At 42.3% G+C, this 27,719-nt stretch overlaps 2 protein-coding genes across 2 annotated transcripts in view; one reads left to right on the top strand and one right to left on the bottom strand.

The window, feature by feature from the left end:
* Positions 1-10,644, bottom strand: part of LOC137501288 (uncharacterized) — a 159,362-nt gene extending 148,718 nt beyond the window's left edge. The window contains exons 1-2 of the mRNA XM_068228243.1: positions 10,540-10,644; positions 9,079-10,458 (exon numbers count right to left, since the gene is read on the bottom strand). Coding sequence (XP_068084344.1) covers positions 9,079-10,449 — 1,371 coding nt within the window. The 5' untranslated portion in view covers positions 10,450-10,458; positions 10,540-10,644. The remainder of the gene's footprint in view (positions 1-9,078; positions 10,459-10,539) is intronic.
* Positions 1-27,719, top strand: part of LOC136875544 (serine-rich adhesin for platelets) — a 384,543-nt gene that overhangs the window by 177,558 nt on the left and 179,266 nt on the right. The gene's annotated exons all lie outside the window — the stretch shown is intronic.

The following is a 27,719-nucleotide window of genomic DNA, read 5'->3' as shown; positions in this document are numbered from 1 at the left end:
CGAAGATTGTTTTCCGTGGTTTTCCATCTTCACACCAGGCAAATGGTGTACCTTAATTAAGGCTACGGCCGCTTTCTTCCCACTCCTAGCCCATCGTCGCCATAAGACCTATCTGTGTCGGTGAGATGTAAAGGACCTTGTAAAGAAAAGAGAAAATCCAGATCGGGGCTGCTATCGTACCGTCAGATAGCTCCTCAATTTTATTTTTGCGTGGGTCGAGTGGACCTCAGTCCAGCCCTCTGATCGAGGGAAAAATGTATACCTGTCCGGGAATGGAACCTGGGGCCTTCTCCGGGTAAGAGGCAGGCTAGCTACCCGTACACCGCCAGATCGGTTCGAAATAGTGCAGTGGTTTTAAGCTTTTGTTATGAATTGCACGTTATGCCCTAATCCCAGCCTCTCTGACATTCACATCAGGATAACGCTTCGGTTGTGGATGGTGTTTAGGACAACTCTTTGATTTGACATAGTGGTGTTCCATGCTATGAAATCATTTTATTGCCTTTTATCTACCTATACATTAAAAAAGTTTACTAAAACAGCTTTTTCCAGTCCATCAGGCCGTTCTATTGGACCGATTTGTTTCAGTTTTCTGTTCTCTCCGGAATTACCTGCCGGTGAAATATCAGGTATTGATAGGTCTCTAAGTTCAGTCAAATGTGAGTAATCGTAAAATCAAATCACTAAATAATAGTACCGGTACTTAGCGGGTTGCACAGTGTAAGGAGCAATATCTTTCATATAGCCGCAGACAAAGCTAACGATAAAAATGAGAGGCGTAAGCAAACATTCAATTTCATCCAAACTTGGTACACATATGAATACTATTTGGAAATATTTTTTTAAAGAATCGGAAACGACGAATATTCGTATCAAATCTGTACTTTTGTATGTTCAGTCAGTCAGCGCTTCCGCTGATGGGATCCTCAACAGCTCTGCCATCAGCTGTCATAGATGGCCTAGGCATCACTGAAGAGGCGTACTAGGGAAATGAGGAGTTAGGTAGTTTTCCGTTGCTTTCCTCGCCGAGCCAGAGTTGCTATTACATATCAGTCTGCCAAGCCCACTGAAATGCATGCACCAGCCGACCCAATGAGCAACATTTTCACACAATTCATAGCAGGAACTGTCTGCATAAAGAATTGGCATTACTACCATCGCCCATACCTCAGTCACTTTCATATTGTCAAAGCCAAGGATAAGACAGTATCTATGAAAGTAACAAAATTGCTATAGCCTATACCAGAAGACATAGTGCACTGTAAATACTAGGCACTGTAAACACTAGGTCCTGCAGCAAAGGCATTCTATACTTTGCAGGGTGGCTAAAGTGAATAGTGACACCGATCTCGATAGCTACAATCGCTGAAGTGCGGCCAGTATCTAGTATTCGGGAGATAGTAGGTTCGAAGTCCGGCTCCACGGCTAAATGGTTAGCGTGCTGGCCTTTGGTCACAGGGGTCCCGGGTTCGATTTTCGGCAGGGTCGGGAATTTTAACCATAACTGGTTAATTCCGCTGACGCGGGGGCTGGGTGTATGTATCGTCTTCATCATCATTTCATCCTCATTACGACGCACAGGTCGCCTATGGGAGTCAAATCAAAAGACATGCATCTGGCCAGCCAAACTTGTCCTCGGACACTCCCGGCACTAAAGGCCATACGCCATTTCATTTCAGTGGGTTCGAATCCCATTGTCAGCAGTCCTGAAGATGGTTTTCCACGGTTTCCCATTTTCACATCAGGCAAATGCTGGAGCTGTACCTTAATTAAGGCCACGGCCGCTTCCTTCAAACTCATAGCCCTTTGCTATCCCATCGTCGCCATAAGACCTATCTGTGTCGGTGCGACGTAAAACAACTTGGAAAAAAATGAATAGTGACATTTGGGATACCGTTTAAGTCCCATAGGCAGGGATGTGTGTGTGTGTATGTGTGTGTGTGTGTGTGAGTGAAAGAGAGAGACAGAGAGAGGGAGAGAGAGAGAGAGAGAATGAGTGAAATAGAAAATGTGCAAAAATGATCGTGATTATTGTTGAATCCACAATTCTCAGGTTCGCTAGGCTAACTGGTGACAGTCCCATGACAGTTGGAATCGTGTGCATTATATCTATGGAGTGATACTTAAATACATACAAGGAACATCTACTCCCCAGACAACTCAAGGACAACTTCCACGAGAAACAAAAGTAATATGAAACTGAAACTTTAAATTAAACACACGACAATAACTCTAAAACTACAAAATAATTAGTCACGTGACACATAATTAACAGGTCTTATTCTTCTTCTTTTCTTCATGGGGCCTCTGAATATTAGTTCCTAATTAGCGTCGACCTCTAAGATCTTTTGCTACCATGTTTCTCCTTCATTCCCACCTAGATATACCTGCTCCCTTCACAGAGTTGCAGGTTGTTCTTATTGGGTCTTCTTGGATGTTTTCTCTCTCTTCACCTGGTAGTCCTAGAGTGGAGAGTCTGATTCTACCTAGCGCCTCAAATTCGAAAAGTATGTGTTCAGCTGATTCCTCTGCTTCATTGCATTTTCTACATATGTTGTCTCTTATTACTCTAATATTCTTTGTAGGTTTTTTTTTTTTTTTAGATACCGGGCGAGTTGGCCGTGCGCGTAGAGGCGCGCAGCTGTTAGCTTGCATCCGGGAGATAGTAGGTTCGAATCCCACTATCGTCAGCCCTGAAAATGGTTTTCCGTGGTTTCCCATTTTCACACCAGGCAAATACTGGGGCTATACCTTAATTAAGGCCACGGCCGCTTCCTTCCAACTCCTAAGCCTTTCCTATCCCATCGTCGCCATAAGACCTATCTGTGTCGTGCGACGTAAAGCCCCTAGCAAAAAAAAAAAAAATTTTAGATGGCAGTATCCTGTCAACAGTCCTACTGCCCATCTTATATTTTCTCTGCTGAGTTTGTCCGGTTCCCTGGCTAAATGGTTAGCGTGCTGGCCTTTGGTCACAGGGGTCCCAGGTTCGATTCCCGGCAAGGTGGGGAATTTTAACTGAAAATGAAAACCTGCAACCTGTTTTCCAGTCATTGACCGGGTCAGGGATGTAACGAATGAAACATATATAGGCTGTTATTACAATGGGGTCGCCACTTCCATGGTGATTTATTAATGAGTGATAAATTCTATGAAATGACAATGGAGAGCGTTGCTGGAATGAAAGATGACAGGGAAAACCGGAGTACCCGGAGAAAAACCTGTCCCGCCTCCGCTTTGTCCAGCACAAATCTCACATGGAGTGACCGGGATTTGAACCACGGTATCCAGCGGTGAGAGGCCGACGCGCTGCCGTCTGAGCCACGGAGGCTCTGGAAATTTTAACTATAATTGGTAAATTCCGCTGACGCGGGGGCTGGGTGTATGTGTCGTCTTCATTATAATTTCATCTTTATCCCGACGCGCAGGTCGCCTACGGGAGTCAGATCAAAAGACCTGCATCTGGCGAGCCGAACTTGTCCCTCGGACACTCCCGGCACTAAAAGCCATACGCTATTTCATTTTTTCTGCTGAGTTTCAACACATCTTTGGTATGCTTCTTTTTTGGTCCTTTTATCAGGTCCTTTTAATTAACACGTAATATAAATCCTAAAAGAAAGCATGCAAAAAGTTATTCGGGCAACGCATGGGACAGTTTCATATCAAGACAGGTTATTTGACCTGCTGATCAGCACATGTGCTCTGGTATTATATCAAAATTATACAATGTGCATTTTTTTGTGATAATATAAACTTGCCCGATTTGGAAGAAGTTTCCGTTTGTTGGTTATTTATTTTGCCGTATTTTCGTACGTAGAAAAGTATACGTTTATTCTTTGTGTTTTTAGTGTAGAATTTTAAGTCCTTCTCTTCCGAGAAGCGTACATTTCAATGTTTTCTTGCTCTGTGACTAATTTAATTCGAGGAACACAAACCAAGCACATCGTGGCTGCAGAGAATGCTTTGTATTTTATCTGGCAGTGCTGTGCAGCAGGGGTTATCTGATGAGGCGAGGTTTTGTAACACGACTTGCTCGGGCTGTGAATAGCTCGCTTGAGCTTCGTGGCCCTACCCTGTTCCAGTCCCCTCCGCAGCCATATGAAAAGAATTCTCCACGCGTTTTGTCTGCGTTCACAGAGGTCCATGGACCATACCAGTTCCCTGTATGCTCGCTGTCTTTAACCTAGCAAGCGTGTTACGACGTCCTCAGTTTGATTGTATTTACCTGGTAGTAATTTCCTTCATATGCTGGCTGCTCCTTCCCTGGGATTTATTGCGGGTCACTATGGTTATTCATTTAGATGACGTTTCTGGTGGTGTTCATCCTCAAGTCTGCTTCACGCATCTGAGAATTAACCGTGCAGTGGGTGCCGCAACACATGGAATGCCATCACAGTGACACTTGCGATTTGAATAATCCAACTCGGCTAATGGCGGGTAGGACGGAATAAACTGATTGTGACATCTGCACGACGATAATTTGAAGCAAGTGTATCTAGCCTCGCAGGACATGATATCTACTGGTTTGTTTGTACGTTAAGAAAAATTGAGAAATCCACACTGAGTGCGGCTACGCGCTTGCCTTTATATTAAGCGATGTTACGATTTATAATGCGTTCAAAATCATTAGTAGAGCCTCCGTGGCTTAGGCGGCAGCACGTCGGCCTCTCACCGCTGGGTTCCGTGGTTCAAATCCCGGTCACTCCATGTGAGATTTGTGCTGCACAATGCGGAGGCGGGACAGGTTTTTATCCGGGTACTCCGATTTTCCCTGTCATCTTTCATTCTAGCAACACTCTTCAGTATCATTTCATTTCAACTGTCAGTGATTAATCATTGCCTCAGAGGAGTGCGACAGGCTTCGGCAGCCGGCACAATTCCTATCCTCGCCGCTAGATGGGGCTTCATTCATCCCATTCCGGACCAGGTCGAATGACTGGAAACAGGCTGTGGATTTTTCAAAATCATTAGTGAACAAAATATGTTGATTAAATTCGTGTGTCCTGGGACAGGTCTTCAAATAGCAGATATCCAACTATCTGCTACCTCTCTTCTGAATTTGTAGCTTACTTGTGCCCTGATATTATTTATCACGTGGTATCTTCTTTGTTTTCGTCATCTCCACCCGTTCACCCGTCCTCCAAGACACCCGCTAATCAGCATTTCCTCTCCAGAGTCTGGTCGGCCTGTTGCCCATAACAATTAAGGCTTCAATTCTCTGTGGTCGGACACCGTGGTTAGCTGGTTCGGCTCCAGTTGGTGGAAATAATTCGCACTCCTAGAAATCAGTATGTTAACCATCCGGGCAGGAGAGGTGATGGTATACAATTTATAATAACTAGGTTGCGTGCCAAAAGCCTAGCTTCAATGCCAAACCTCTCCGCAACGCTGTTGATGGTGATTCGCTAGTCTGAGCAGACCCGTTTGTATGATTTGGCAGCGATAGACTCTGTGCCGACACCGGGTTTCACCATCTCCGTAAATAATAATAATCACGACCATCACACACACACACACACACACACACACACACACACACACACACACACACACACACACACACACCCAGAAGCGCAGATCGCCCATGGGCGTCAACTAGATATGCGTGTATCAGGCCTCACAGGAGGCCACATAACATCATATCCAAGGTCCAAGCAAAATTCTATTCCTCATGCTGATGACTTCTAAATGTTTCCCTTTCCTTACCTCTTATCAACACTTCCTTACTCCTCATTCTGCCCAACTGAAACTTCCCGTTCTTCTACATAACATTATCTCGAATACTTTAAGTCCTCCTTTCTCATTGTCCAAGTTCCAGCTCCAGATAACCCCACAGACCCCTTCTTCGACAATGTTGCTAGTTTCACCTATTATTATGTTTCCTACTTGCATTTGAAAGATGTCTCTGGTTCCAGTTCTTTCTGACTTATCTTTTATAACTACTCCTTCCATCCTATGTTTATCGCCATATGTTTTGTTTCTTTAACTGTAAAATATTTTAGTACTCTGAAAAGTAGTTCATAATGGACGCGTATTGTCCCTATCAGCAATATTAATACGGAAATGAGCGAACATTTGTATGTTTGCTGTACTTTCTTTCGAGATAGTGGACTCGAACCCCACTGTCGGTAGTCCTGAAGGTAGTTTTCTGCGGTTTCCCATTTTCACACCAGGTTAATTCTGAGGCTGTATCTTAATAATTAAGGCCACGGTCCCTTCATTACCATCGTCGCAATAAGACCTATCTGTGTCGGTGTTACCTAAAGAAGATTGTACAATAAAACTTTCTTTTGAAAGAAATTGTCAGATATTAATGTGATATGTCATTCGTAGAATAATTTTTTAATATCCACTTCTTTATTTGCAGGTACGTACGCTGCGAATTTTGCTGAGTGTCCTTCAGTTTAAACATCATCTCTGGAGTGTGTAAGTAAATTACAAATATTTAGCTTCTGTTTTTTTCAGTCGCTGTTCCTGGGGCTCAAAAGCTGTCTGTTGTTTTAACACAGTTACCGTAGTCTAATATTTACATTTCCGTTTGATGGATGAAAAAGAAAAGTCCCCCCTATCTTTTTATAAGAATGTAACTTTTTTGAACAAAGACGGTGCAGGTGAAATGTTTTCTCTGTTACTTTTTTTAATCTTTCATTTTATTTATTTCTTTATTAATTTGCTTACCCTCCAGGGTTGGTTTTTCCCTCGCACTCTGCGAGGGATCCCACCTCTCCCGCCTCAAGGGCATTGTCCTGAAGCGTGAGACATTGGGCCGGGGGATACAACTGGGGAGGATGACCAGTTCCTCGCCCAGGCGGCCTCACCTGCTGTGCTGCAAAGGGGCCTTGGTGGGTGATGGGAAGATTGAAAGGGATGGACGACGAAGAGGGAAGGAAGCGGCCTTGGCCTTAAGTTAGGTACCATCCCGGCATTTGCCTGGAGGAGAAGTGGGAAACCACGGAAAACTACTTCCAGGATGGCTGAGGTGGGAATCAAACCCACCTCTACTCAGTTGACCTTCCGAGGCTGATTGGACCCCGTTCCAGCCCTCGTACCACTCCAAATTTCGTGGCAGAGCCGGAATCGAACCCGGGCCTCCGGGGGTGGCAACTAATCACACTAACCACTACACCACAGAGGCGGATATCTTTCATTTTAAGCCAGTAATAGGCATCAAGCTTGCGCTTTGAGATTTTAAGAATGAGCATGGCTTTTTGCGTATGCTGTGACAGAGTGAAACGGGTGAAAACTTCAGCAGGCAGTCGGTGTTCGCTGTTATTTTTGATTAAGAAGATTGTTTAGCTTATGGCTCTAGTAAAGTAAAGTAAATTCGTGTCCTCATCGCGAGGTGGTGCAGCTCTTATTAGGTACACCGCCAGTGGAGGTGAGCTGCACGTATCATTTTAACCACATACCAGTCCTCCTGCCAATATTATATTTCTGGCAGTACCGGGATTCGAACCCGGGCCCGCGATAACGGCAGCTAATAACACGAACCGTTACGCTACGGAGGTGGACATGGCTCTCGTGAACAATCCAGTATAAGAATATCAGTAACATCAACAATTAATACTTGCATTTCGCGACAAAATTATCGATTTCTTATTAGCATTTTCGTATTATCGCACCTACTGTACATGCGCTTGCTTTTGTATACATTTATAAATTCATCAGAATAGCGCACTCAAAACATCTGTATAGCTACGAGTTTTTTAACTGGTAGTAGTTTGAGTGGTTCAGCTAGTGCTTATCATTTTATTCATGGAGCTTTTAATGTTGGCTTGAATATAATTTATCTTTTAATTACTTGAGTTAGCTACTTTTAAACCTGGGGTTATGGATATTGAATCTAGTAAGGTTCAGAGTTGGTCTGCTTTGATTGATCGTTTGTATGGTGTTGAAGATGGAAATGTTTATTTGATATATTTTCCGTGTACTCAAAAGCATTTTCGTGATTATAATTACAGAACTAGTTTTCATAACCCTGGAGAGACTAATTCTAATTTTTATAGTAGATGAGATTTGAAAGAATGTGGTAATTCGGAGTTGACTCGATATTTTCATTATTATAATTGGATGAAAGCTGAAGATTATACCTTTGATTATCATTATAAACTAAGTTTGTTTTAATGAAGAGTGCTAATCATTATATGGTTAGCGGTTTAAATGGTCATCGGTTTGTTACTGGTGGACAGCATCCTAAGGACATTCAAATTGGTCAAACTGCTAGTGCTACTACTAATAGTTGGAAAGAGGGAAATACTATTGGAAGATATATTACGAAGAATGAGTTTACTCAGATTAATCATCTTATTGAGAACGGTGAAATGATGGGTTATTTGGAATGGATAATAAGGTTATTCCTCCACCTCCAAGTTTGCGTTTTAGTATACATCCTCTGATGAATTTGAAACTGTTAATACTGCAGTTTATATTAAAGTAGTTACTAATTGTGTAATTAAATGTGATGTTGAAGGAACTACTACTGATTTTGTTTGCCAACTGTTAATGCAGCGTATGGTTATATTTTTACTGCTTTTACTGATACACATGATGGAGCAACTACTAGTGTGAATTTGGGAGCAGGATTTTGAAAGAATGATGTAGACAAAAATATAGTAAAAAGTCGAAACGTTGATATTTATTGAATAAGTGGAATACATGTAAAGGATTGTGAATTTTATTTATGTCTACTTTATATTCAACCCATCTGAAACTTACGATTCTTTCATCAAATTCTTTTCCTGTGAAAATGTTTTTATTATTTATGTTAATGATTGGAGTTTTTAACATGATGTCGTCTCCTTGATTTTTCACTGAAATGTTTGTTTTATTTCCACTAAGAATGCAAAGCGTAGTTTGTTTAGCGAAAGGATCGAGATTAGCGTCATCTAGAATTCCGACTCTGACATTTATGAGGTCTTGAAATCCAAATCTTTCGTATTTGTCTGATTTTGAACAATACCCCACATTAATGAATGCTTCAGTTGCATAGGTAATAAATAATGATTTGCAACTGCTGGGAGGTCCTAGTATTTCTAGCCAGTTTCGTTTGCCATTTATTCTATCTAATAGCGTTTGAAAAACGTGACATATTTTTTCAAAGTTTTCTTCAAATTGGAACTGTAGAAGTTCTTCAGTGAATGAGTCTGTTTCTTCGATATTTTTCATGTAGTAATGTTCAAAATCTTGATAAATAACTCCTAAATATAGTTTCTCAATAGTAAATTCTGGGAGTTTATTGTGTAAGTATTTATATAAAGTTTCAATGTCCAAGTGGTTGAGGGCTCTTTTCGCAATGATTTCAGCCTTTTCCCATGTTTCTTGTTTGATTTGACAGAGATATGGGTTGCTTAAACAATATTTGGTATCTTTAAGTGGTGAGCACGGATGCTTTAGGAGAACGCGTGATACAGCGTAGACCCTTCTTTCTCGTCCAGGATACGATGTTCCTATTGAGCTTTTGCTCGTTCCTGAGAGATCGCGTGTATGTCGACTGGAGAGTGGGCTTTCGATAGTTCCATTTAGACTAGAGTCAGGACATCCTTGGCAGGTATTTTCCACCAATCTTTGCGAGGCATCTTCTTCACTGCCTGCAAAGGAAAGATGGTTGTTTTCATGACATAGTCCTTTAAGGTAGCTGGTGTCCACTTGCAGGAATATCTCTCCAATTTGTTTTTTGAGGAAATAGAACAACAGATTTCGCCAATATCTGCTACTGAGGTCATTGGCGATGTGAATTTTGTTACTCTGTCTACGTTTAACAGAGACACTAGAGAGGATGGAACATCTGCAGGTTGAATTGAGGAAGCTGCAGTCGTGGATAAAATGGATGTGTTTCCATCCCTCTCGTCTGTGGACGTAAAAGAGACTGATTCCTTTTGTTATTTTTGCCATTCGTCTTGTGAGATCGTAGCTAATGTCCTGAATGTCCCTGTGTTCTGTGTCGACAGTGACGTCGTGAACCATTTTTTGTTTTTTTAGGTGTTGCAAGAATTCTGTCCACGATTGCTGGTTGGGGTCGCCTATCGACAAAGCCAGCAGTTTTCTTATGCAGTTTTCTAACGGCAGAAGCATTAATTTGGGTACTTTTTTGTACGTTTTTAATAAAGTACTTATGCATTGCCCAGGGTTTTCAAAGACTATTTGTAAAAGTTGGGAAAATGTAATTAGAGTGAAAGACCCGTCTAAAGTGTCAGAATCAGAATCGGAATGACTTACAGTTCGAGCCTTCTTGTGACGTTTGGTTGTCGCCTTGCTGGGGGTTGATGACTTCGTAGTGTTATGAATCGGCGGTGAGTCGCACGTTCTCTTCTTTGTCGATGTCGGTTGGTTATTATTTGATGTAGAGGATTGGGTGTTTGGGTTGCTTGATTCAATAGTTGTGGTCTTCTCGTCGCTGTTGATGATGTCGCGCGTGCCAGTGGGTTGGTTGAGACTGGAAGCAGAGTCCATCATTAGTTGGTTCTGGAAAAAGTAGTTAATGTTAAATTGATTTGGTCTGAAGTCTTTCATCTGAAACAGAATAAATAGAGGATATTAGATTACCTTTTCTGTAGTGGTTTAGTGTTTTGCATGGTAGTAGAGAGATGCGTGCTGTATCGATAAACATTCTGTCAGAACATTTATGATAGAGATACGGCCATATAGTCAGTTTGGGATTAGTAGTAATACAGTAATATTGATAATTCAGCACATTATATAGCTCCGTTTTATCACCGCCTTTAACCCGCTTGACCTGCCCTTAGATACACATCCACGGACTTTCGCGATCACGCGGCGTGATACTTGCTTCCTGGGATGATGTAAGGTTGCATCAGCTTTTAAGAATGAATCTGCATAAAGCTTATGTCGGACACCATCACAATATGGCGTCGCAGTCTGCAAGTATGTCGGCTTTGTGAGAATAACACAGTTACGCAAATTTCATTCTGGAATTATTTTTAATGCCATGGTGAATTTGGGTTTGAAACAGAAACTGCACCAAAAGTAATGTGGCAAATTAAGCATGTCTTTCATTAAATCTTTGATGTGAAAATATATTTGTTGATCATTATGTTATCGACATACATGAGATGAGGTCATGATTTTCTGTTACTGATACTTCTGTATTACAGTCGTACGCGGAGATTTTTAAGTAACATTCTTTGCATGTTTCATATGCAGGTTTTCTCGTGATACTCTGTCAAAATTAAAAGTATTTTTCGTTACAGTTAGGTGACCTTCTATGTTTGGAAATGCAAAAACGACTTTATCTTCATCGTATTCGTACCACAGTGTGAAAACATGCCATGTAGTGTTAGATTTTATAATTAAGCCTTCATTTATGAGTAAGAAATCTTTTGCTGTTAAATGATCTGGTGTGAAATCTGTTTCTGTTGTACTTTGAGATATACATGAAAGAGCTGTATTATGCCACATACCTTGGATTCTTTTTGTTCGAGTGTTGAGCGGAGTCTGTACAGGCGTTTGGACATATATCTGTTACACAAGTACACAAATGAAGCACGATATTACAGCAAAGAAGCTGTACCATTGGTGTTAATCTACCACCTCCACCGGGAGAGTTTATATTTCCGTGCTGAAAGTGTTATTCTTTGGATATAGTATGAATACCTATGCATTTGATTTATTATATCATTTATGCACTTTTATTTTTATTATTTAATTTTAAAATCCGCTAAATATTCAAAATACAACTCGATCTACAGATTCTCTCAAGATAGTTCCTCTCGCAACTACGAATTTATCGATAAAAATCTTGAGCTCTCGTTATGGTGTATTTGCTAATATTATTTAATTACATTTGAGCTCTACTTTCTCCGTCATGAATAATCTCTAACCGATCTCATAGTGTGGGGGTAGTGTGCCTTGCACTGGTTCAACTCCGCCCAGTCCGACAAATTTAAATCTAGACTGAAAGCTGAAATGGGGTTCACTCAGCCACGTGAAACAAACTAAGGAGATGTGTGATACGAAAGGCAGCGGACCCGGTCACGAAAACCAAGCAATAAGACTAGGATGTTGTTGCGCTGATCACGTGCGCACCTACCTGCAGTCCATCAGACTTGCGACACGGATTCCTTTTTTTCTCCTTTGTTTTCTTTCCGTCGTGTCTAACATGTATGCAAACTTTAGATAATAAATATTTAAAATTTAAAATTGCAAATATGACTAAGGACTTTCATTCAAGAGGTACTACTGTATGGGCCTAATATTTGTCCTAAAAGTTCCACCACTAAGTCTATATTGTAGGAACAGTCACGTCACGGTCTTTCTCGTAGAGATTATTCAGTCGTGTCCGCGTGCTATGTATTCTATAGAAACATGACGCTGGACATGATTGGTAAACCTAACTTTTGAATCTTGACCATGGTTTGTATCGTATTACAATGCGCAGCCTTTCCCACAGAATTCGAACTGTGGGTGGGTCCACTGTACTGTACTACTGGGCGTAATGTTTGAGGATCGCTTAAAGGAGAGTTTCGAGTAAGTTTTTTTCTAGTTGCTTTACGTCGCACCGACACAGATAGGTCTTATGGCGACGATGGGACAGGGAAGGGCTAGGAGTGGGAAGGAAGCGGCCGTGGCCTTAATGAAGGTACAGCCCCAGCATTTGCCTGGTGTGAAAATGGGAAACCACGGAAAACCATTTTCAGGGCTGCCGACAGTGGGGTTCGAACCTACTATCTCCCGAATACTGGATACTGGCCGCACTTAAGCGACTGCAGCTATCGAGCTCGGTCGAGTAAGTTTTCAGATACTTTTGACTGGATAATATTTTCCTCAAAAATACTTTATTAAATGTCCCTCTAGGAATATCAAATGATCATAATTATGTCTTTCAATAAAATGTGTGACGCGATGTTACCTAGCAACCGTCCAGACTGTGATGTGAAGTATTGATGGATGGCCATGACATACAGATCTACGGCCAGTGCAGCTCCTTTTATACAGATCCACGGCCAGTGCAGCTCTCTTTTTACAGATCCACGGCCTATGCAGCTCTCTTTATACAGATTCATGACCTACGCAGCTCTCTTTATACAGATCCACGGCCTATGCAGCTCTCTTTATACAGATTCATGACCTACGCAGCTCTCTTTTTACAGATCCACGGCCTATGCAGCTCTCTTTATACAGATTCATGACCTACGCAGCTCTCTTTATACAGATCCACGGCCTGTGCAGCTCTCTTTATACAGATCCATGACATGTGCAGATCTCTTTATACAGATCCACGGCCTATGTACCTCTCTTTATACAGATCCACGGCCAGTGCAGCTCTCTTTTTACAGATCCACGGCCTATGCAGCTCTCTTTATACAGATTCATGACCTACGCAGCTCTCTTTTTACAGATCCACGGCCTATGCAGCTCTCTTTATACAGATTCATGACCTACGCAGCTCTCTTTATACAGATCCACGGCCTGTGCAGCTCTCTTTATACAGATCCATGACATGTGCAGATCTCTTTATACAGATTCACGGCCTGTGTACCTCTCTTTATACAAATCCATGGCCTGTGCAGCTCTCGTTATAACCTAAAAGATCCACGGCCTGTGCAGCTCTCTTCATACAGATCCACGGCCTGTGCAGCTCTCTTTATACATATCCATGACCTGTGTAGCTCTCTTTATACAGATCCACGGCCTGTGTATCACTCTTTATACAAATCCATGACCTGTTCAGCTCTCGTTATAGCCTAAAGATCCACGGCCTGTGCAGCTCTTTTCATACAGATCCATCGTTATAGCCTACAGACCCACGGCTTATGCAGCTCTCTTTATACAGATCCATGGCCTGTGCAGCTCTCTTTATACAGATTCATGACCTATGCAGCTCTCTTTATACAGATCCACGGCCTGTGCAGCTCTCTTTATACAGATCCATGACCTGTGTAGCTCTCTTTATACAGATCCACGGCCTGTGTACCACTCTTTATACGAATCCATGGCCTGTGCAGCTCTCGTTATAGCCCAAAGATCCACGGCCTGTGCAGCTCTCTTCATACAGATCCATTGTTATAGCCTACAGACTCACGGCTTATGCAGCTCTCTTTATACAGATCCATGGCCTGTGCAGCTCTCTTTATACAGATCCACGGTCTGTGCAGCTCCGTTTATACGGATCCACGGCCTGTGCAGCTCTCTTTATGCAGATCCACGGTCTCTATGCAGCTCTCCTTATACAGATCCACGGCCTGTGCAGCTTTCAAGGTACTGTTGCTAGGTAACATCGCGTAGCACATTTTGTTTGATGACGAATTAATCAACAACCCCCAGATCTAAGACATATTTATTTCAATATTACAACAATTTGGGAGGTTAACCAAAATTTGTCTCTTTTATAACCGTTGGACTGGTATTCATTTTTATCAATCCAGGAATGTATTGCTAAACACAAAGTGACAGCTATTCCGCATCCTCCATTTTCTCCGGGTTTGTCGCTATATGATTTCTTTCTGTGACTGGAAAGAACGTTGAAAGCAAGGCAGCACGAAGAAGCTGAAAAACATACTACAATACAAGCAACTTTCTAAAACTGCTTCCAAAATCTGACATATTGGCAGCCTCGTGAGACTACTGAGAAGCAGTGGGTCCGGTCAAAAAAAGCCAAGCAAAATGACTAAGGGTGCCCTTGTACTGACTACGTGACACTCCACGCCATCTGGTGGGACGGCAGTCATCTTGAATGGCTGAGGCCATTATGGGCTGTTGCGAAAACGTTGGTTTGTGTATAAATTCTTGGTTACCGGGAGCTTACAGATATTGAAATTTCCGCTTATACTTGAAATTCTGTTCAGTTCGAATGAAGTCGGAACTGTTATAAAAAATAATTAAAAAATTGGATATGAATGTTGGTTGTGACGAGAGGGGATTGAAGCTGCGATTTCTTCTTCCATCTTCTTCGGTAGTACATTATACGTCCTGAATGAAAAAAAATGAAGCGAGGAACTAGTTCAGCATCTGTTACCTTACGTGGAAGACACCCCTGTTTCGCTTCAACATTAGTGAAAATAATTTTTATTCATGTCCCTAGTTTCTGGTTTATATATTTTGAGAGGATATATTCAGCGAAAATCCCTTTCACTCAATTCAAGTACCATATTTTATGATGGGATAAAGCTCCTCTTGGATCGTGTTGTCAGAACATTTCGGTTGTCCAGGATTAAATTATTGTAGAGAATGACATAAAGCGACAAGGAAAATCAGAGATCTTGTAGAAAAGTCGTTCCATCTGACACAATGCACTTGTTGAGGCACTAACATTTGATCCCAGGATACGAGAAATAGAAACGGGCCCTTATAATTTGACCTTTATTTTCACGGACTTAGTCCCAGTTGTCAGGGGTCAGCATTTATTTGGATTAAGCCCAGTTGTACGACAGGATGCCCTTCCTGACGCCAGTCCTATATGGAGGGATAATTGACTATTGCATGTTACTGTGGTGGTGAATATGTGATACGGTGTTTGTAGGTGAAGATGTGCTTTAAGATGATCACAAATACCCAGCACCTGAGCTTGATGAATTACCCAAACGTGATTAAAACCCTCGGCCTGGCCAGAAATCGAACCCGGAGTCCAATGTACCAAAGTCCAACGCGCTGACCACTCAACCAAGGAGCCGGGCTCTTAATATTTAAATTAAAATACATAAATGTATATTTTAATGTAATTGATATCAGAAAAGTGGTCCCGTGGTCTAGGTGTAGGCAGCCTGCCTCTTGACCGGAGACTCCGGGTTCGATTTCCGGCCAGGTCAGGGATTATTACGTGGATCTGAAGGCTGTTTCGTGGTCCAGTCAGCCTACGTGAGAGTAGTTGAAGAGCTATCTAACGACGAGGTAGCGGCCCCGGTCAAGAATAACGACCGTTGGGATTCGTCGTGCTGACCACCCGTCAACCGTTACTTGGAGGCTTTCATGGTGACCAGCGCTCGCTTAGTAAGCCAAGGCCCATCAGAGCTCTTACGCCATTCAGGGGCGCCGGGTTTCGAAAAGTAGTGGGAGTGCTCTAACCCTCAGACCAACCGACAAAGTGGCTGTCAACTTGCATTCGGGAGATAATGGGTTCGAACCCAACTGTCAGTAGCCCTGAAGATGGTTTTCCGTGGTTTCCTATTTTCACACCAGCCAGGTTGTACCTTAATTAAGGCCGCGCTTGTTTACTTCTCACTCCTGGCCCTTTCGTATCCAATCGCCGCCATAAGATCTGTCTGCGTAAAACAAATTGTAAAGACTCTCAGTTCAAAAAGGGGAAATTTCCGAAAATGTCGAAATTGAATCCTTCATGAAAATGCAGTTTTAGGTGTTTTTGAATGAGCAAACTGTTGATTTGCTAGGCGTTTTTCAACAATAACGAATGAGTTCAAACGAAATTCCACATAAATCCACATACAGTCGACATAAAATCCACATAAAAAGTTAAGGTGTATTTTAATCGTGAAAATGTAAGAGAGTTTACATTTAGATGTATGCGAATTAAAAGGATGGAAGCTAAAGAAATACAAATTGTCTCTCTAAAATCTTAAGGTAAGTTAATTATTCTCGCAGAAACTAAACTGAGTTAAAAAAAAGCAAATTGCTTCAAACTTGGCATTTATTATTATTATTATTATTATTATTATTATTATTATTATTATTATTATTATTATTATTATTATTATCTTCTTCTTCTTCTTCTTCTTCTTCTTCTTATTATTATTATTATTATTATTATAAAAGGGAAACTGATGAAAGTCTTCAGTACAAAATTTAAAATTCTTTCTAAATCTCACTTACAAAGAGCGTGTTTCTACGAACAGTCGATCGTTTGATAAAAATCTTTACCATGGCTTCGCGGTTCAGTTTTTGTTTCTTGATTATGGATATGCATGATTGCATTGTCATTCTGTTTTCCATGCGTCATTTTACTGCGAAGGTAGGTTTCAAATTTTCTCAAGGCGGAAAAAGAACTTTTTTTTTTTTTTTTTTTGTTTGTTACAATTTGCTTTACGTCACACCAACACATATAGGTTTTATGGCGACGATGGGATAGGAAAGTGCTAGGAGTGGGAAGGAAGCAGCCGTGGCCGTAATTAGGGTAAAGCCCCAGCATTTGCCTGGCGTGAAAATGGGAAACAACGGAAAAACATTTTCAGGGCTGCCGACAGTAAGGAGCGATATTTAGCAAACTTAACTACCTCTCCTCTCAGGTTTAATTACTGTGTTGATGGAGTGAAAGTTCCTTATGGGGATGATTGTAAGTACCTAGGTGTTAGGAAAGATCTTCAATGGCGTAATCACATAAACGGTATTGTAAATAAGGGTACTGATCTCTGCACACGGTTATGAGGGTATTTAGGGGTTGTAGTAAGGATATAAAGGAGAGTATGGATCCGGTGTATTGGACACTCACCAGGATTACTTGATTCCAGAACTGGAAAAAATCCAAAGGAAAGCAGGTCGATTTGTTCTGGGTGAGTTCTGGCAAAAGAATAGCGTTGCAAAATTTGGACTGGGAAGACTTGGGAGAAAGGAGACGAGCTGCTCGGCTAAGTGGTATGTTCCGTGCTGTCAGTGGAGAGATGGCCTGAAATGACATTAATAGACGTAAGATTGCGCGGTGTTTCTAAAAGTAGGAAGGGTCACAATATGAAGAATAAGTTCGAATTCAACAGGACAAATTGGGGCAAATATTCGTTTATAACAAGAGTTGTTAGGGATTGGAATGATTTGTAAAGGGAGATGTTCAATAAATGTCCAAATTCTTTTCAATACGTAGTGATTGATTGATTGATTGATTGATTGATTGATTGATTGATTGATTGATTGATTGATTGATTGATTCTCTGGAATCAATGGGTCTTTCTGAAGTTTTTGGATGAATCAGTTCGAATTAATGAAATCAAATATCCATATTACGCACTTGTGATTGAGAATAAAGTAAATAAAAGATTCTTAGTGGGCTTCTCAGTACTCCGTTGGTAATGTAGTGACAAAAATACCTTGGTACTGTAGTACAAGGGTTAAGAACTATGACAAAAATCTCCCTTTTTTCTTCTGCTATTATCTCTTTTAATCCTCCTTCTCTTTTTTGTAAGGGTGTCCCCCACAAAAACGTTGGGGGGTGCTCGAGCACCGTAGCACCCCCAGAGTCGGCGCCACTGGCGCCATGTGTTCGTATTATATAAAACGACACGAATAGCGGAGCACTGTGAATTCTGCAGCTGTCAGTGCTACGAAAATTCATCTATCAGTGCAAAGTTATTTCATCGACCGTGATTGTGTTTTAAACTCTTGAAGTCTGCGGGACCACCTCCAGATTGCCCACCTGTGCCTACCACTCACTGACATCTGTTAGCCATAAAAGCATGAATTCAGTCAGCGCTGTGCTATCCTCTCCCACATGAGCGCAAGACAATTACATAGCGGATGTTTAGACACTAATAGACCGGAAGTTAGGCCTCAATAGCTCTTTAAATATTCTGTGAAGTAGGCGGAAAACACCTTTAAAGGGGATGTTGACATGTATTAATAATAGATTATTACAAGGGTTAGCCTTGTAATTTACCATAATCGTCGTATTAGCATGTAGGAGGGGTTATGAGTTATATATCTTCCGGTAGCGACCTCTCAGGCTTCGTAATTGGGAACTTGTGACCGTGATTGTTTTTAACTACCTGTTGAAGGGAAGTTACAGTGGTGGGAGAAAATACATACAGATTAATAAGTAATTGCCTCCTCGGACTAGAGTCACGCGTTCAAGTTTTAACAGCAATAACTTAAAGATGATGACTCCTACCTAACTTTTCAGGTACCGTACACGCCATTAGTGCATCGGGTGCGCCCAGAATAAGATCATAATAACAACTCCTAATTGGTGGGAACCTATCAAGAAAACATGGTGGTAGTTGTAATTGTTCTAATTGAATCTAGTAGTCGTAGAGGAAAGCGATCTGAGGGGAGACGGAGAAATCCCTGGCTTATAGTAAAGACCTGCACCGCTGGTATGGACGAACTTCCATTGAAAGCTTTCGAGCCGCTGTTTCACGTGTTATCATAATCAATTGGATCGCCAACCTTTGTAGGGAGACGGCGTCATAATAATAATAATAATAATAATAATAATAATAATAATAATAATAATAATAATAATAATAATAATAATAATAATAATAATAATAATGTCATCATGTTAGTTGCGTGGTTTTTGGTTTGGGGGATAGAGCAGAACCCCATCCAAAAGGTAAAACCAAGTTGGTGAGACCTGGAATTTTAGAACAGCCGTCCCTAACATGGAATCCGACGCTGACTAGGAAGCCGCCCGATTCGGGAACAGTCGCGCCTGGGTTTTAAGTCGCTTTTCTTTTCGGGGTGTGCTCCCTTAAGTTCTTCCGCTCTCTGTGCCGTTGGGAAATAGATTCCTCTTCCGACGCTGAGATCGTTGACCAGTTTCGCCTAGTAACCCTAGGTAGGGGCCCTATAACAGGGTGCTACCACCCGGAGCCAGATGGACCCTGGTTTTTTTACGAGGTTGATACTCCTCCCGCTCTTCCTTCCTCATCACTTGCACAATGAGGCCCCGGGCTTGCGACCGGCACTGGAGATTGACGATCTACGGACATATTAAAAGGATGGGATCGGAGAGACTCGCCAACAGGATCCTCGCCTTCCAGGAGAACAGGAAGACACAAGTCCCATGGGTAAAAGAAGTCCACCGAGATTTAGAAAAATGTGGGATCACGGCAGAAGATATAACAAACAGAAAAATTTTCAGGCAGAGAGTTGCGGAGGTGAAGGACCTAACTGACGACAAAACGAGGAAGAATAGAGTATTCTCGGCAGAAGAACGAGCACGAGCAAGCCAACGGATGAAGGAATACTGGCGAAAGAGGAAGGAGAAAAAACTTGAGAAAACAATGAAGTTGCGTAATCATAGCCCATAGATGGCTGAAACGAAAAAAAATAATAATAATAATAATAATAATAATAATAATAATAATAATAATAATAATAATATAAATTGAAAAGCAAGAAAGGAAAATTCACCGGAAAATTTATGGTTCCACGAGAGAAAATGGAATGTGCATTAAGAGGAGAATAGCGGACTTCTACTCATTTACTGACAACGTCACTGCCGAGCTGAGTGGCTCAGACGGTTAAGGCGCTGGTCTTCTGGCCCCAACTTGGCAGGTTCGATCCTGGCTCAGTCCGGTGGTATTTGAAGGTGCTCAAATACGTCAGCCTCGTGTCGGTAGATTTACTGGCACGTAAAAGAACTCCTGCGGGACTAAATTCCGGCACCTCGGCGTCTCCGAAAACCGTAAAAGAGTAGTTAGTGGGACGTAAAACAAATAACATTATTATTGATAACGTCACTGATGCCGCATGCAAGAGACGCCTGAAATTCTATTGCCAGATCTATAAAATGGACAGCGACAGACTTACCAAAAGATAATTTAAAGTAATCAACTCAAAGAAGGTCAAAATAAACTGGCTAGTGGAAACTAAGCTGGACCTCAAAGAAATGAATATCACGAACGACATCATAGTAGATCGTGGTGTCGTTAGTACAGTGGTAGCCAAGCACAAATTCGAAGAGAGAGATAAAATGAAAACTGGTAGGAAGTGGTCCACGGAACGCAAGATGCAAGTTGAAGAGATTTTGGGAGGTTAAGAAGGGGAAAACCTTTAGGCCAATGAACAAGTTCAAACGCGCTGTTTGAATGGGCCTAACAAATAATAATAATAATATAATAATAATAATAATAATAATAATAATAATAATAATAATAATAATAATAATAATAATAATAATATGGTCTCAGCTACTGTGTAGGGGAGAAGGTTGTTTGTGCAGGCAATTAGTTTTGACGTCATCTAGGCTGCCTGCGTTTCATTTTCGAAGTTCCATTTTACTCTGATTGATGGCAGAGGATCAAAATCTGTTGTACAACTAAATCCCGAGTTTTAATTAGTTGTATTGGATAAACCTCAGTCCGACTCGTTGGCTGAATGGTCAGCGTACTGGCCTTCGGTTCAGAGGTTCCAGGGTTCGATTTCCGACCGGGTCTGGGATTTTAATCGCTTCTGATTAATTATTCTGGCTCCGGGACTGGGTGTTCGTGTCCTTCAAAAGACTCTCCTCTTCATATTCCCACAACACACTACACTACCAACCGCCGCAGAAACACGCAATAGTGATTACATCCCTCAATATAGGGCCAAATCCACATTTACGACGCAGTCAGCTCCCGCGACCCCACACATTTGGGAAAAGCGGTAGGAAAAGAAGATGAAGTATTAGATAAACCCCAGATGTGTCTCCAGAGATATCCTACATGCTTATAACGCATGACATGGAGTGATGAATTAACTTGTTTTCTACCCTTCAAAAATCCGACCACCAGTGCCGGGTTTATACACATATTTTTGGGATCCTACTATTTTGCCACTGATTTGTAAAGGAAGGTTGGAGACGTCGTTAATACTACCTAGGTTCCGGTTTACAGTAACAGTTGGAAGAGATCCCTATCAGGCATCCAATCTATTGTTCAGTTTTAATTAATTCTGTCGAATAAATCCCAAATATGTCACCGGAGATCTTTTACAAGTCAACGTCGTATCAGAGGGAATGGACTTCTTCTGCCCTTCGGGAATCCGATTCCTTTACCACCAGTGAACATTCTCGGTCATTGAATCCGAAAATCGTCCTTCTGTCAGTGATCCACAGAGGGATATGCGCTTTAGTGTTGTGTATTTGCCATTAATATTTGAATTGTCTAGGTTATTGCCATATTTTAACCAATGATGTAGGGTACACGCTGTGAAAAGAGTAGACCTTTCTCCTGGGCGTGGAAATGAGTGGACATATTGACATAGAGCTCTGAAGATCGGGAATAAGTCTGCTCCCATTAACTACTTCAGTCATCCCCATTGATCTGCAGTTAGACTTGTCGCACGGATAGCAGATTTCCTGAAATCTCTTTACCTATTTCTGTTTAGTTTATTAGTTTCAAAGTAGTAGGAGAAATTTATCGAACTTCTCCCTTGGTAAATTATTCCAATCTCTAATAATTCCTCTCCCAATGAACTACTTGCCCCAGTCTGTCCCCTTGAATTTCAGCTTTAATTCCATATTATAATGTTTCCTTCTTTTAAAATCTCCGATGATGCTTATTCATCTACTACCGTAATGAAATTTCATGCCATTATCCACTGACACTCCGAAACATACCGATCAGTCGAGCTGATCGTTTCCTTACTCCTAAGTCTTTCCGTCCCAAAGCTTGAAACATTTTCGTAACATAACTACTCTTTTGTCAGAAATCACATAGAACGAATCGTGCTGCTTTCCTTCGGATCTTTTCCCGATATTGAATTAAGTAATCCTGGTTAGGCTCTTATGACCTGGAGCCATACTCTAATTGGGGTTTTACCAATTACTTATACACCTTCTCCTTTACTCCTTTATACAACCCCTAAATACCCTCGTAACCATATGAAGAGATCTGTAATCTGTATATAACCTCGTTCATACTATTTCCCCGATCAAGATCTTTCCTTATATTACCACCTAGGTCAGAGCCTCTCAAACGCCCAAAATCTCACGCGTGCAAACTGAGGCGCAGAGTTCCTGTGCACAGTGCATCGGTCCCACTCGGCTCGGTTCGGACCAACGCTTCATCTCTGGGCTACTCGACTAAGCTAGGCTCAACTCGGCTCGGATTCGGAGCTCTACGGAGCAAGTGAGGAAGAGAGAGACAGGCGGAGTGAGCGAGACAGATGTGGGGAAAATAGAGAGACAGAGCTATTGGTCCAAATCGAGGAGTTGGGGTCTGTACTCTGGTCAACCAAGCGAAGTCGTCTTTTGCACCGCGCACAGCGCAATACACTGGTGCATGCACCCTGACAGGCCCTGACCTAGGTACTTAGAGTGATCCACATGAATTACTTTCAACTGAACGATTTGGCCATGCGGTTAGGGGCGTGCAGCTGTGACATTCCATTCGGGAGATAGTGGAATCGAACTCCACTGTCGGCAGCCCTGAAGGCTGTTTTCCATGGCTTCCCATTTTCACACCAAGCAAATGATGGGGATGTACCTTAATTAAGGTCGCAGTCGCTTCTTCCCCACTCCTAGTCCATTCCTATCCTGTAGTCTCCATAAGACCTATCTGTATCGGTGCGAGGTAAAGCAACTTGTAAGAAAATAAAAAATAAAACTTTCATCGCATTATAACATAGAAATTAAAACTGAGAGTATTTTTTTCTTTCTCTTGGTGAAACTAACAGCCTGAGTTTTCACCATACTATTGTTGTGCATCCTACAATTTTGTCGAGGTCTTTTTGCAGTCGCTCACAATCATGTAACTTAATTATTACTCCATACAGTAGCTTAAAGGAGCCTCCGTGGCTCAGACGGCAGCGCGTCGGCCCCTCACCGCTGGATACCATGGTTCAAATCCCGGTCCCTCCATGTGAGATTTGTGCTCGACAAAGCGGAGGCGGGACAGGTTTTTCTCCGTGTACTCCGGTTTTCCGTGTCGTTTTTCATTCCAGCAACACTCTCCATTCTCATTTCATAGCATCTATCAGTCACTAATAAATCACTTTGGGAGTGGCGACCCCATCGTACTAATAGCCTATATATGATTCATTCACTACATCCCTGACCCGGTCAGTGACTGGAAAACAGGTTGTAGGTTTTCATTTCACAGTAGCTTAAAATATTATGCTCATAAGGCCTTATCTGTGATTCCAGTTCTTTTTCATACTCATATACCGGGCGAGTTGGCCGTGTGGTTAGGAGCGCGCAGCTGTGAGCTTGCACTTTGGAGATAGTGGGTTCGAACCCCACTGTCGGCAGCCCTGAAGATGGTTTTCCGTGGTTTCCCATTTTCACACCAGGCAAATGCTGGGGCTGTACCTTAATTAATGCCACGGCCGCTTCCGTCCCATTCCTAGGCATTTCCTGTCCTATCGTCGCCGTAAGACCTATCTATGTCGGTGCGACGTAAAACAAATAGCAAAAAAAAATCGTACTCACATGAAACGGTAACAAAGATCCAGCGATACTGCCTTGCGGTATCTCCTCTTAAAAACTCCAGGATCAGATAATGCTATACCTATTCCAATTCTCTGAGTTCTTATTTCTTCTTCTGCTTTTACCAAACCCTGGTGGGGTAGTCGGTGTGAACTACATTGCACATGTGAACTTCATCTTGTTCTACGGCTGGAGGCCCTTCCTGACGTCAACCCTATGCGGAGCGATGCAGGCCTACGTGTTTCTGTCTTGGTTGGCTATGTAGTGCGTAGAAGTGTGTACCCCACCCCACCTCCCCACTCACAAAGCCACTATTCAGCATGCCAGGTGAGGTCGCCTGGGCGAGGTACCGGTCCACCTCCCCAGTTGTACCCACCCGGCCTAAAGTCTCGTGCTCCAGGACGCTGCCCTTGAGGCGGTAGAGTTGGTATCCCCTGCTGAGTCCGAGGGAAAAGCCAATCCTGGAGGGTAAACGAATTAGGAAAGAAAGAAAGAAAAAATATCTCGTGAGCTACCATGTAAAACACCTTGGATAGATCAATAGCGATGTAGTTCATCTGACCTGAATATAAAACATCTTGCTGGAGTTCTGCGTGCTGGCCTTTAGTCACAGGAGCCCCATGGTCGATTCCCAGCAGGGTCGGGAATGTTAACTATAATTGGGTTAATTTCGCTGGCACGGAGGATAGGTGTACGTGTTGTCTTCATCATCATTTCATCCTCAACACAACGCGCAGATCGCCTACGGGCCTCAGATTAAAAAACCCTGCATCTGGCGAGCCGAACTCGTCCTCGGACAATCCCGGCACTAAAAGCCATACGCTATTTAATTTAGTAATAATAATATCTGTCTGCAAAGAGTGTGCCGGCCTCGCGGAGTAGGGCTAGCGTGTCTGCCTCTTACTCGGAGGCCTCGGGTTTGATTGCCGGCCAGGTCATGGATTTTAATGTGGATTTGAGGGCTGGTTCGAAGTCAACTCAGCCTACGTGATTACAATTGAGGAACTATCTGAAGTTGAGATGGCGGTCCCAGTCTAGAAAGCCAAGAATAAGTGCCGAGAGGATTCGTCATGCTGACCATACGACACCTCGTAATCTGCAGGCCTTCAAGCTCAGCAGCGGTCGCTTGGTTGGCCAAGGCCCTTCGAGGCTGTTGCGCCATGAGGTTTTGTTTTAGCCAAGTGTAGACTGTATAGTGAACACTTACTGTTATGTACTATTGGGCTGAAAAAATAATGCCGATTTAGATTGTTAACCACTGGCGTGCGGTGAACATTTTCATTACCCCAGCTGCAATTTTTTTAAAAAAATTTAAACAATCGTAGTCCCACTACGCTCTCTAAAGTGAACATTACCATTTTATAAGGCTGCGTTTTTCGTGGAATGGTCAACCTGAGAAAGATCTTCCAAGAATATTTTCAACCGGACGCTCGCACATACTTCCAAATTGATATCTACGGCAGTGACGACACCATTATAACTTAATCTACAGCATATTTTAAACAATGTACGCACAGTTTCATCCGGCTATGCTTCGTGATAGTCCAGTCATGGATTTCACAAAAATGCACTAGGACTATTTGTTTTTACTTTAAAAGCCTAATCTAAACTAATCAGCAAGATTTAACTGGTATTTTACAGCCGCTGAAGTTGTATAGTTTCACTCGCGTACTGAGTGTACGTGCATCAACGACAAACGAGGGAAAATATTTGTCACGACGTGTAACACACGTTATATTCATGAAGAATGCCACAGAACTAGCGAAACCTTCACCTATAATCCAAGAGTGGCACTACAAAAATTCACTGTATACCACCATCACAGAGAACCAAATACAAAATGTGTGTTCATGCTGGGCAACCTAAATATTTTTCTGCGGCCATCGGAACACATACTCTACACGTGCCATCAATGAATTGCTCGAAGAAACTGTATACATGCCGAAACCCAAGACTAAAATATATTCTTCTGTATTACAATTGATTTCATATACTGGCTCTATTTTTAATACCAAGACGATATCCAAGTGGCTGTACTGTTAAGATATTGATATCTTTCTTGCAGTCTCTTAGAGTGTGGCGCTGAAGACTTCGAGTGTCAAGTGTTAAAACTAACATTACCTTACCTAAGCTAGCTGGCCTGTCGCCGTAAATTGCTGTCGGGGGAGGGCCTACAGCTCCGCTCAGCTCCCAGGACAAGGAAGCTTCAAGTGCGTGCGTCACCCAAGCGACCTAAAATTTCGCTGGGGTAGCTCTCTTTTGCGCCGGCAAAGAAACCTTGCTCGCTGGAGAAGCTGAACTGCGGTAGTGCGCGCGGATTGTCGAAACAGCTGTACTTGGCTTGGCTTAGATGTTCGCAATTTTTGAAATATTATAAAAAATCGTTCTAAGGAGTAATTAGAAAATGTTAATACGAAGTTCTTTACCCCAGCAGCGCTGAGGAGGATGGAGTTCAGTGCACGCGACTATTATTAACTGAGAACAATATGGATCATCTTTCTCAGAGAACAATATTGACGATAACAGTTTTGAATTCTTGAGAAAAAATATCGCAGATGAATTAGTTTAATGACACACGTTATCACCATCTTCCCAGAATAGATGTTCAGCAACCAGAACAACAGATTATTTCATAAGCACCTTACGGCAAAACCTAGCTCTGTGACTCAGAGAGGCCGGGCTGAGTAGCTCAGATGATGGAGCCGAACTTCTCAGGTTCGATCCTAGCTCAGTCCGGTGGTAATCGAAGGTGTTCAAATACGTCAGCCTCGTATCGGTAGATTTACTGGCACGTTAAGGAACTCCTGCGGGACAAAATTGCGGGAAATATATTTTCATTTCTCACTCTTTCCATCCAGCTTATTCTCTCCAGTGACATCCACATCTCAAACGCTTCTAGCTTTTTTTTTTTTTATCTTCCCAATGGCCACGTCTCTGTCCCAAATTGGTCTTACCCCAGGTAGTCTCTCCCATTTTAGGAAACAGCGGGTTCAATTCCAGCTGGTTCTCAGACTGACCATGGACGAAGTCCGTGGCCAAAAATCCTTGTTACTTTCTGTGCACTCTAATGTCTCTGCTGTTATTTATTTCCCTGGTTTTCTGGGGGGTCTTTAACCTGCGGTACTTGGGAAATCCGCTGGTTGTTCCTTGTTCTTACTAGTCAAGGGAGTATAGGGCTCAGTACAGATGGAGGGACAGGGCGAAAACAAGACAAAACAAAGACTGTGTGGTTAATATCCTGGCATTTCCTATCGCCACGTATGCCGCGGAAACATGAACCGTTAAGATAACAGGTAGGAAAGGTAGGAACAAAGTGAAAGCTTTTGAAATATGAGTGTATCTCTACGTCCTACAAATATCATGCGCAGAACGCCGAACTAACGCATATGACCTGAGAAGGCTTAAAGTGCATTGTAGACTCATCAGAAGGATAAGACACCGGGCGAGTTAGCGTTCGGTTAGGGGCGCGCAGCTGTGAGCTCGCACCCAGGAGATAGTGGCTTCGAATCCCCCTGTCGGCAGCCCTGAAGATGGTTTTCCGTGATTTCCCATTTTCACACCAGACAGATGCTGGGGCTGTACCTTGATTTAGGCGACGGCCGCGTCCTTCCAATTCCTAGGCCTTTCCTGTCCCATCGTCACCATAAGACCTATCTGTGTCGGTGCGACGTGATGAAGGGAAAAGTAGATAGAGAAC

Source organism: Anabrus simplex, chromosome 6 (genome assembly GCF_040414725.1).
Source record: "Anabrus simplex isolate iqAnaSimp1 chromosome 6, ASM4041472v1, whole genome shotgun sequence".
NCBI lineage: Eukaryota > Metazoa > Arthropoda > Insecta > Orthoptera > Tettigoniidae > Anabrus > Anabrus simplex.
This window is presented reverse-complemented; position numbering and strand designations above follow the sequence as displayed.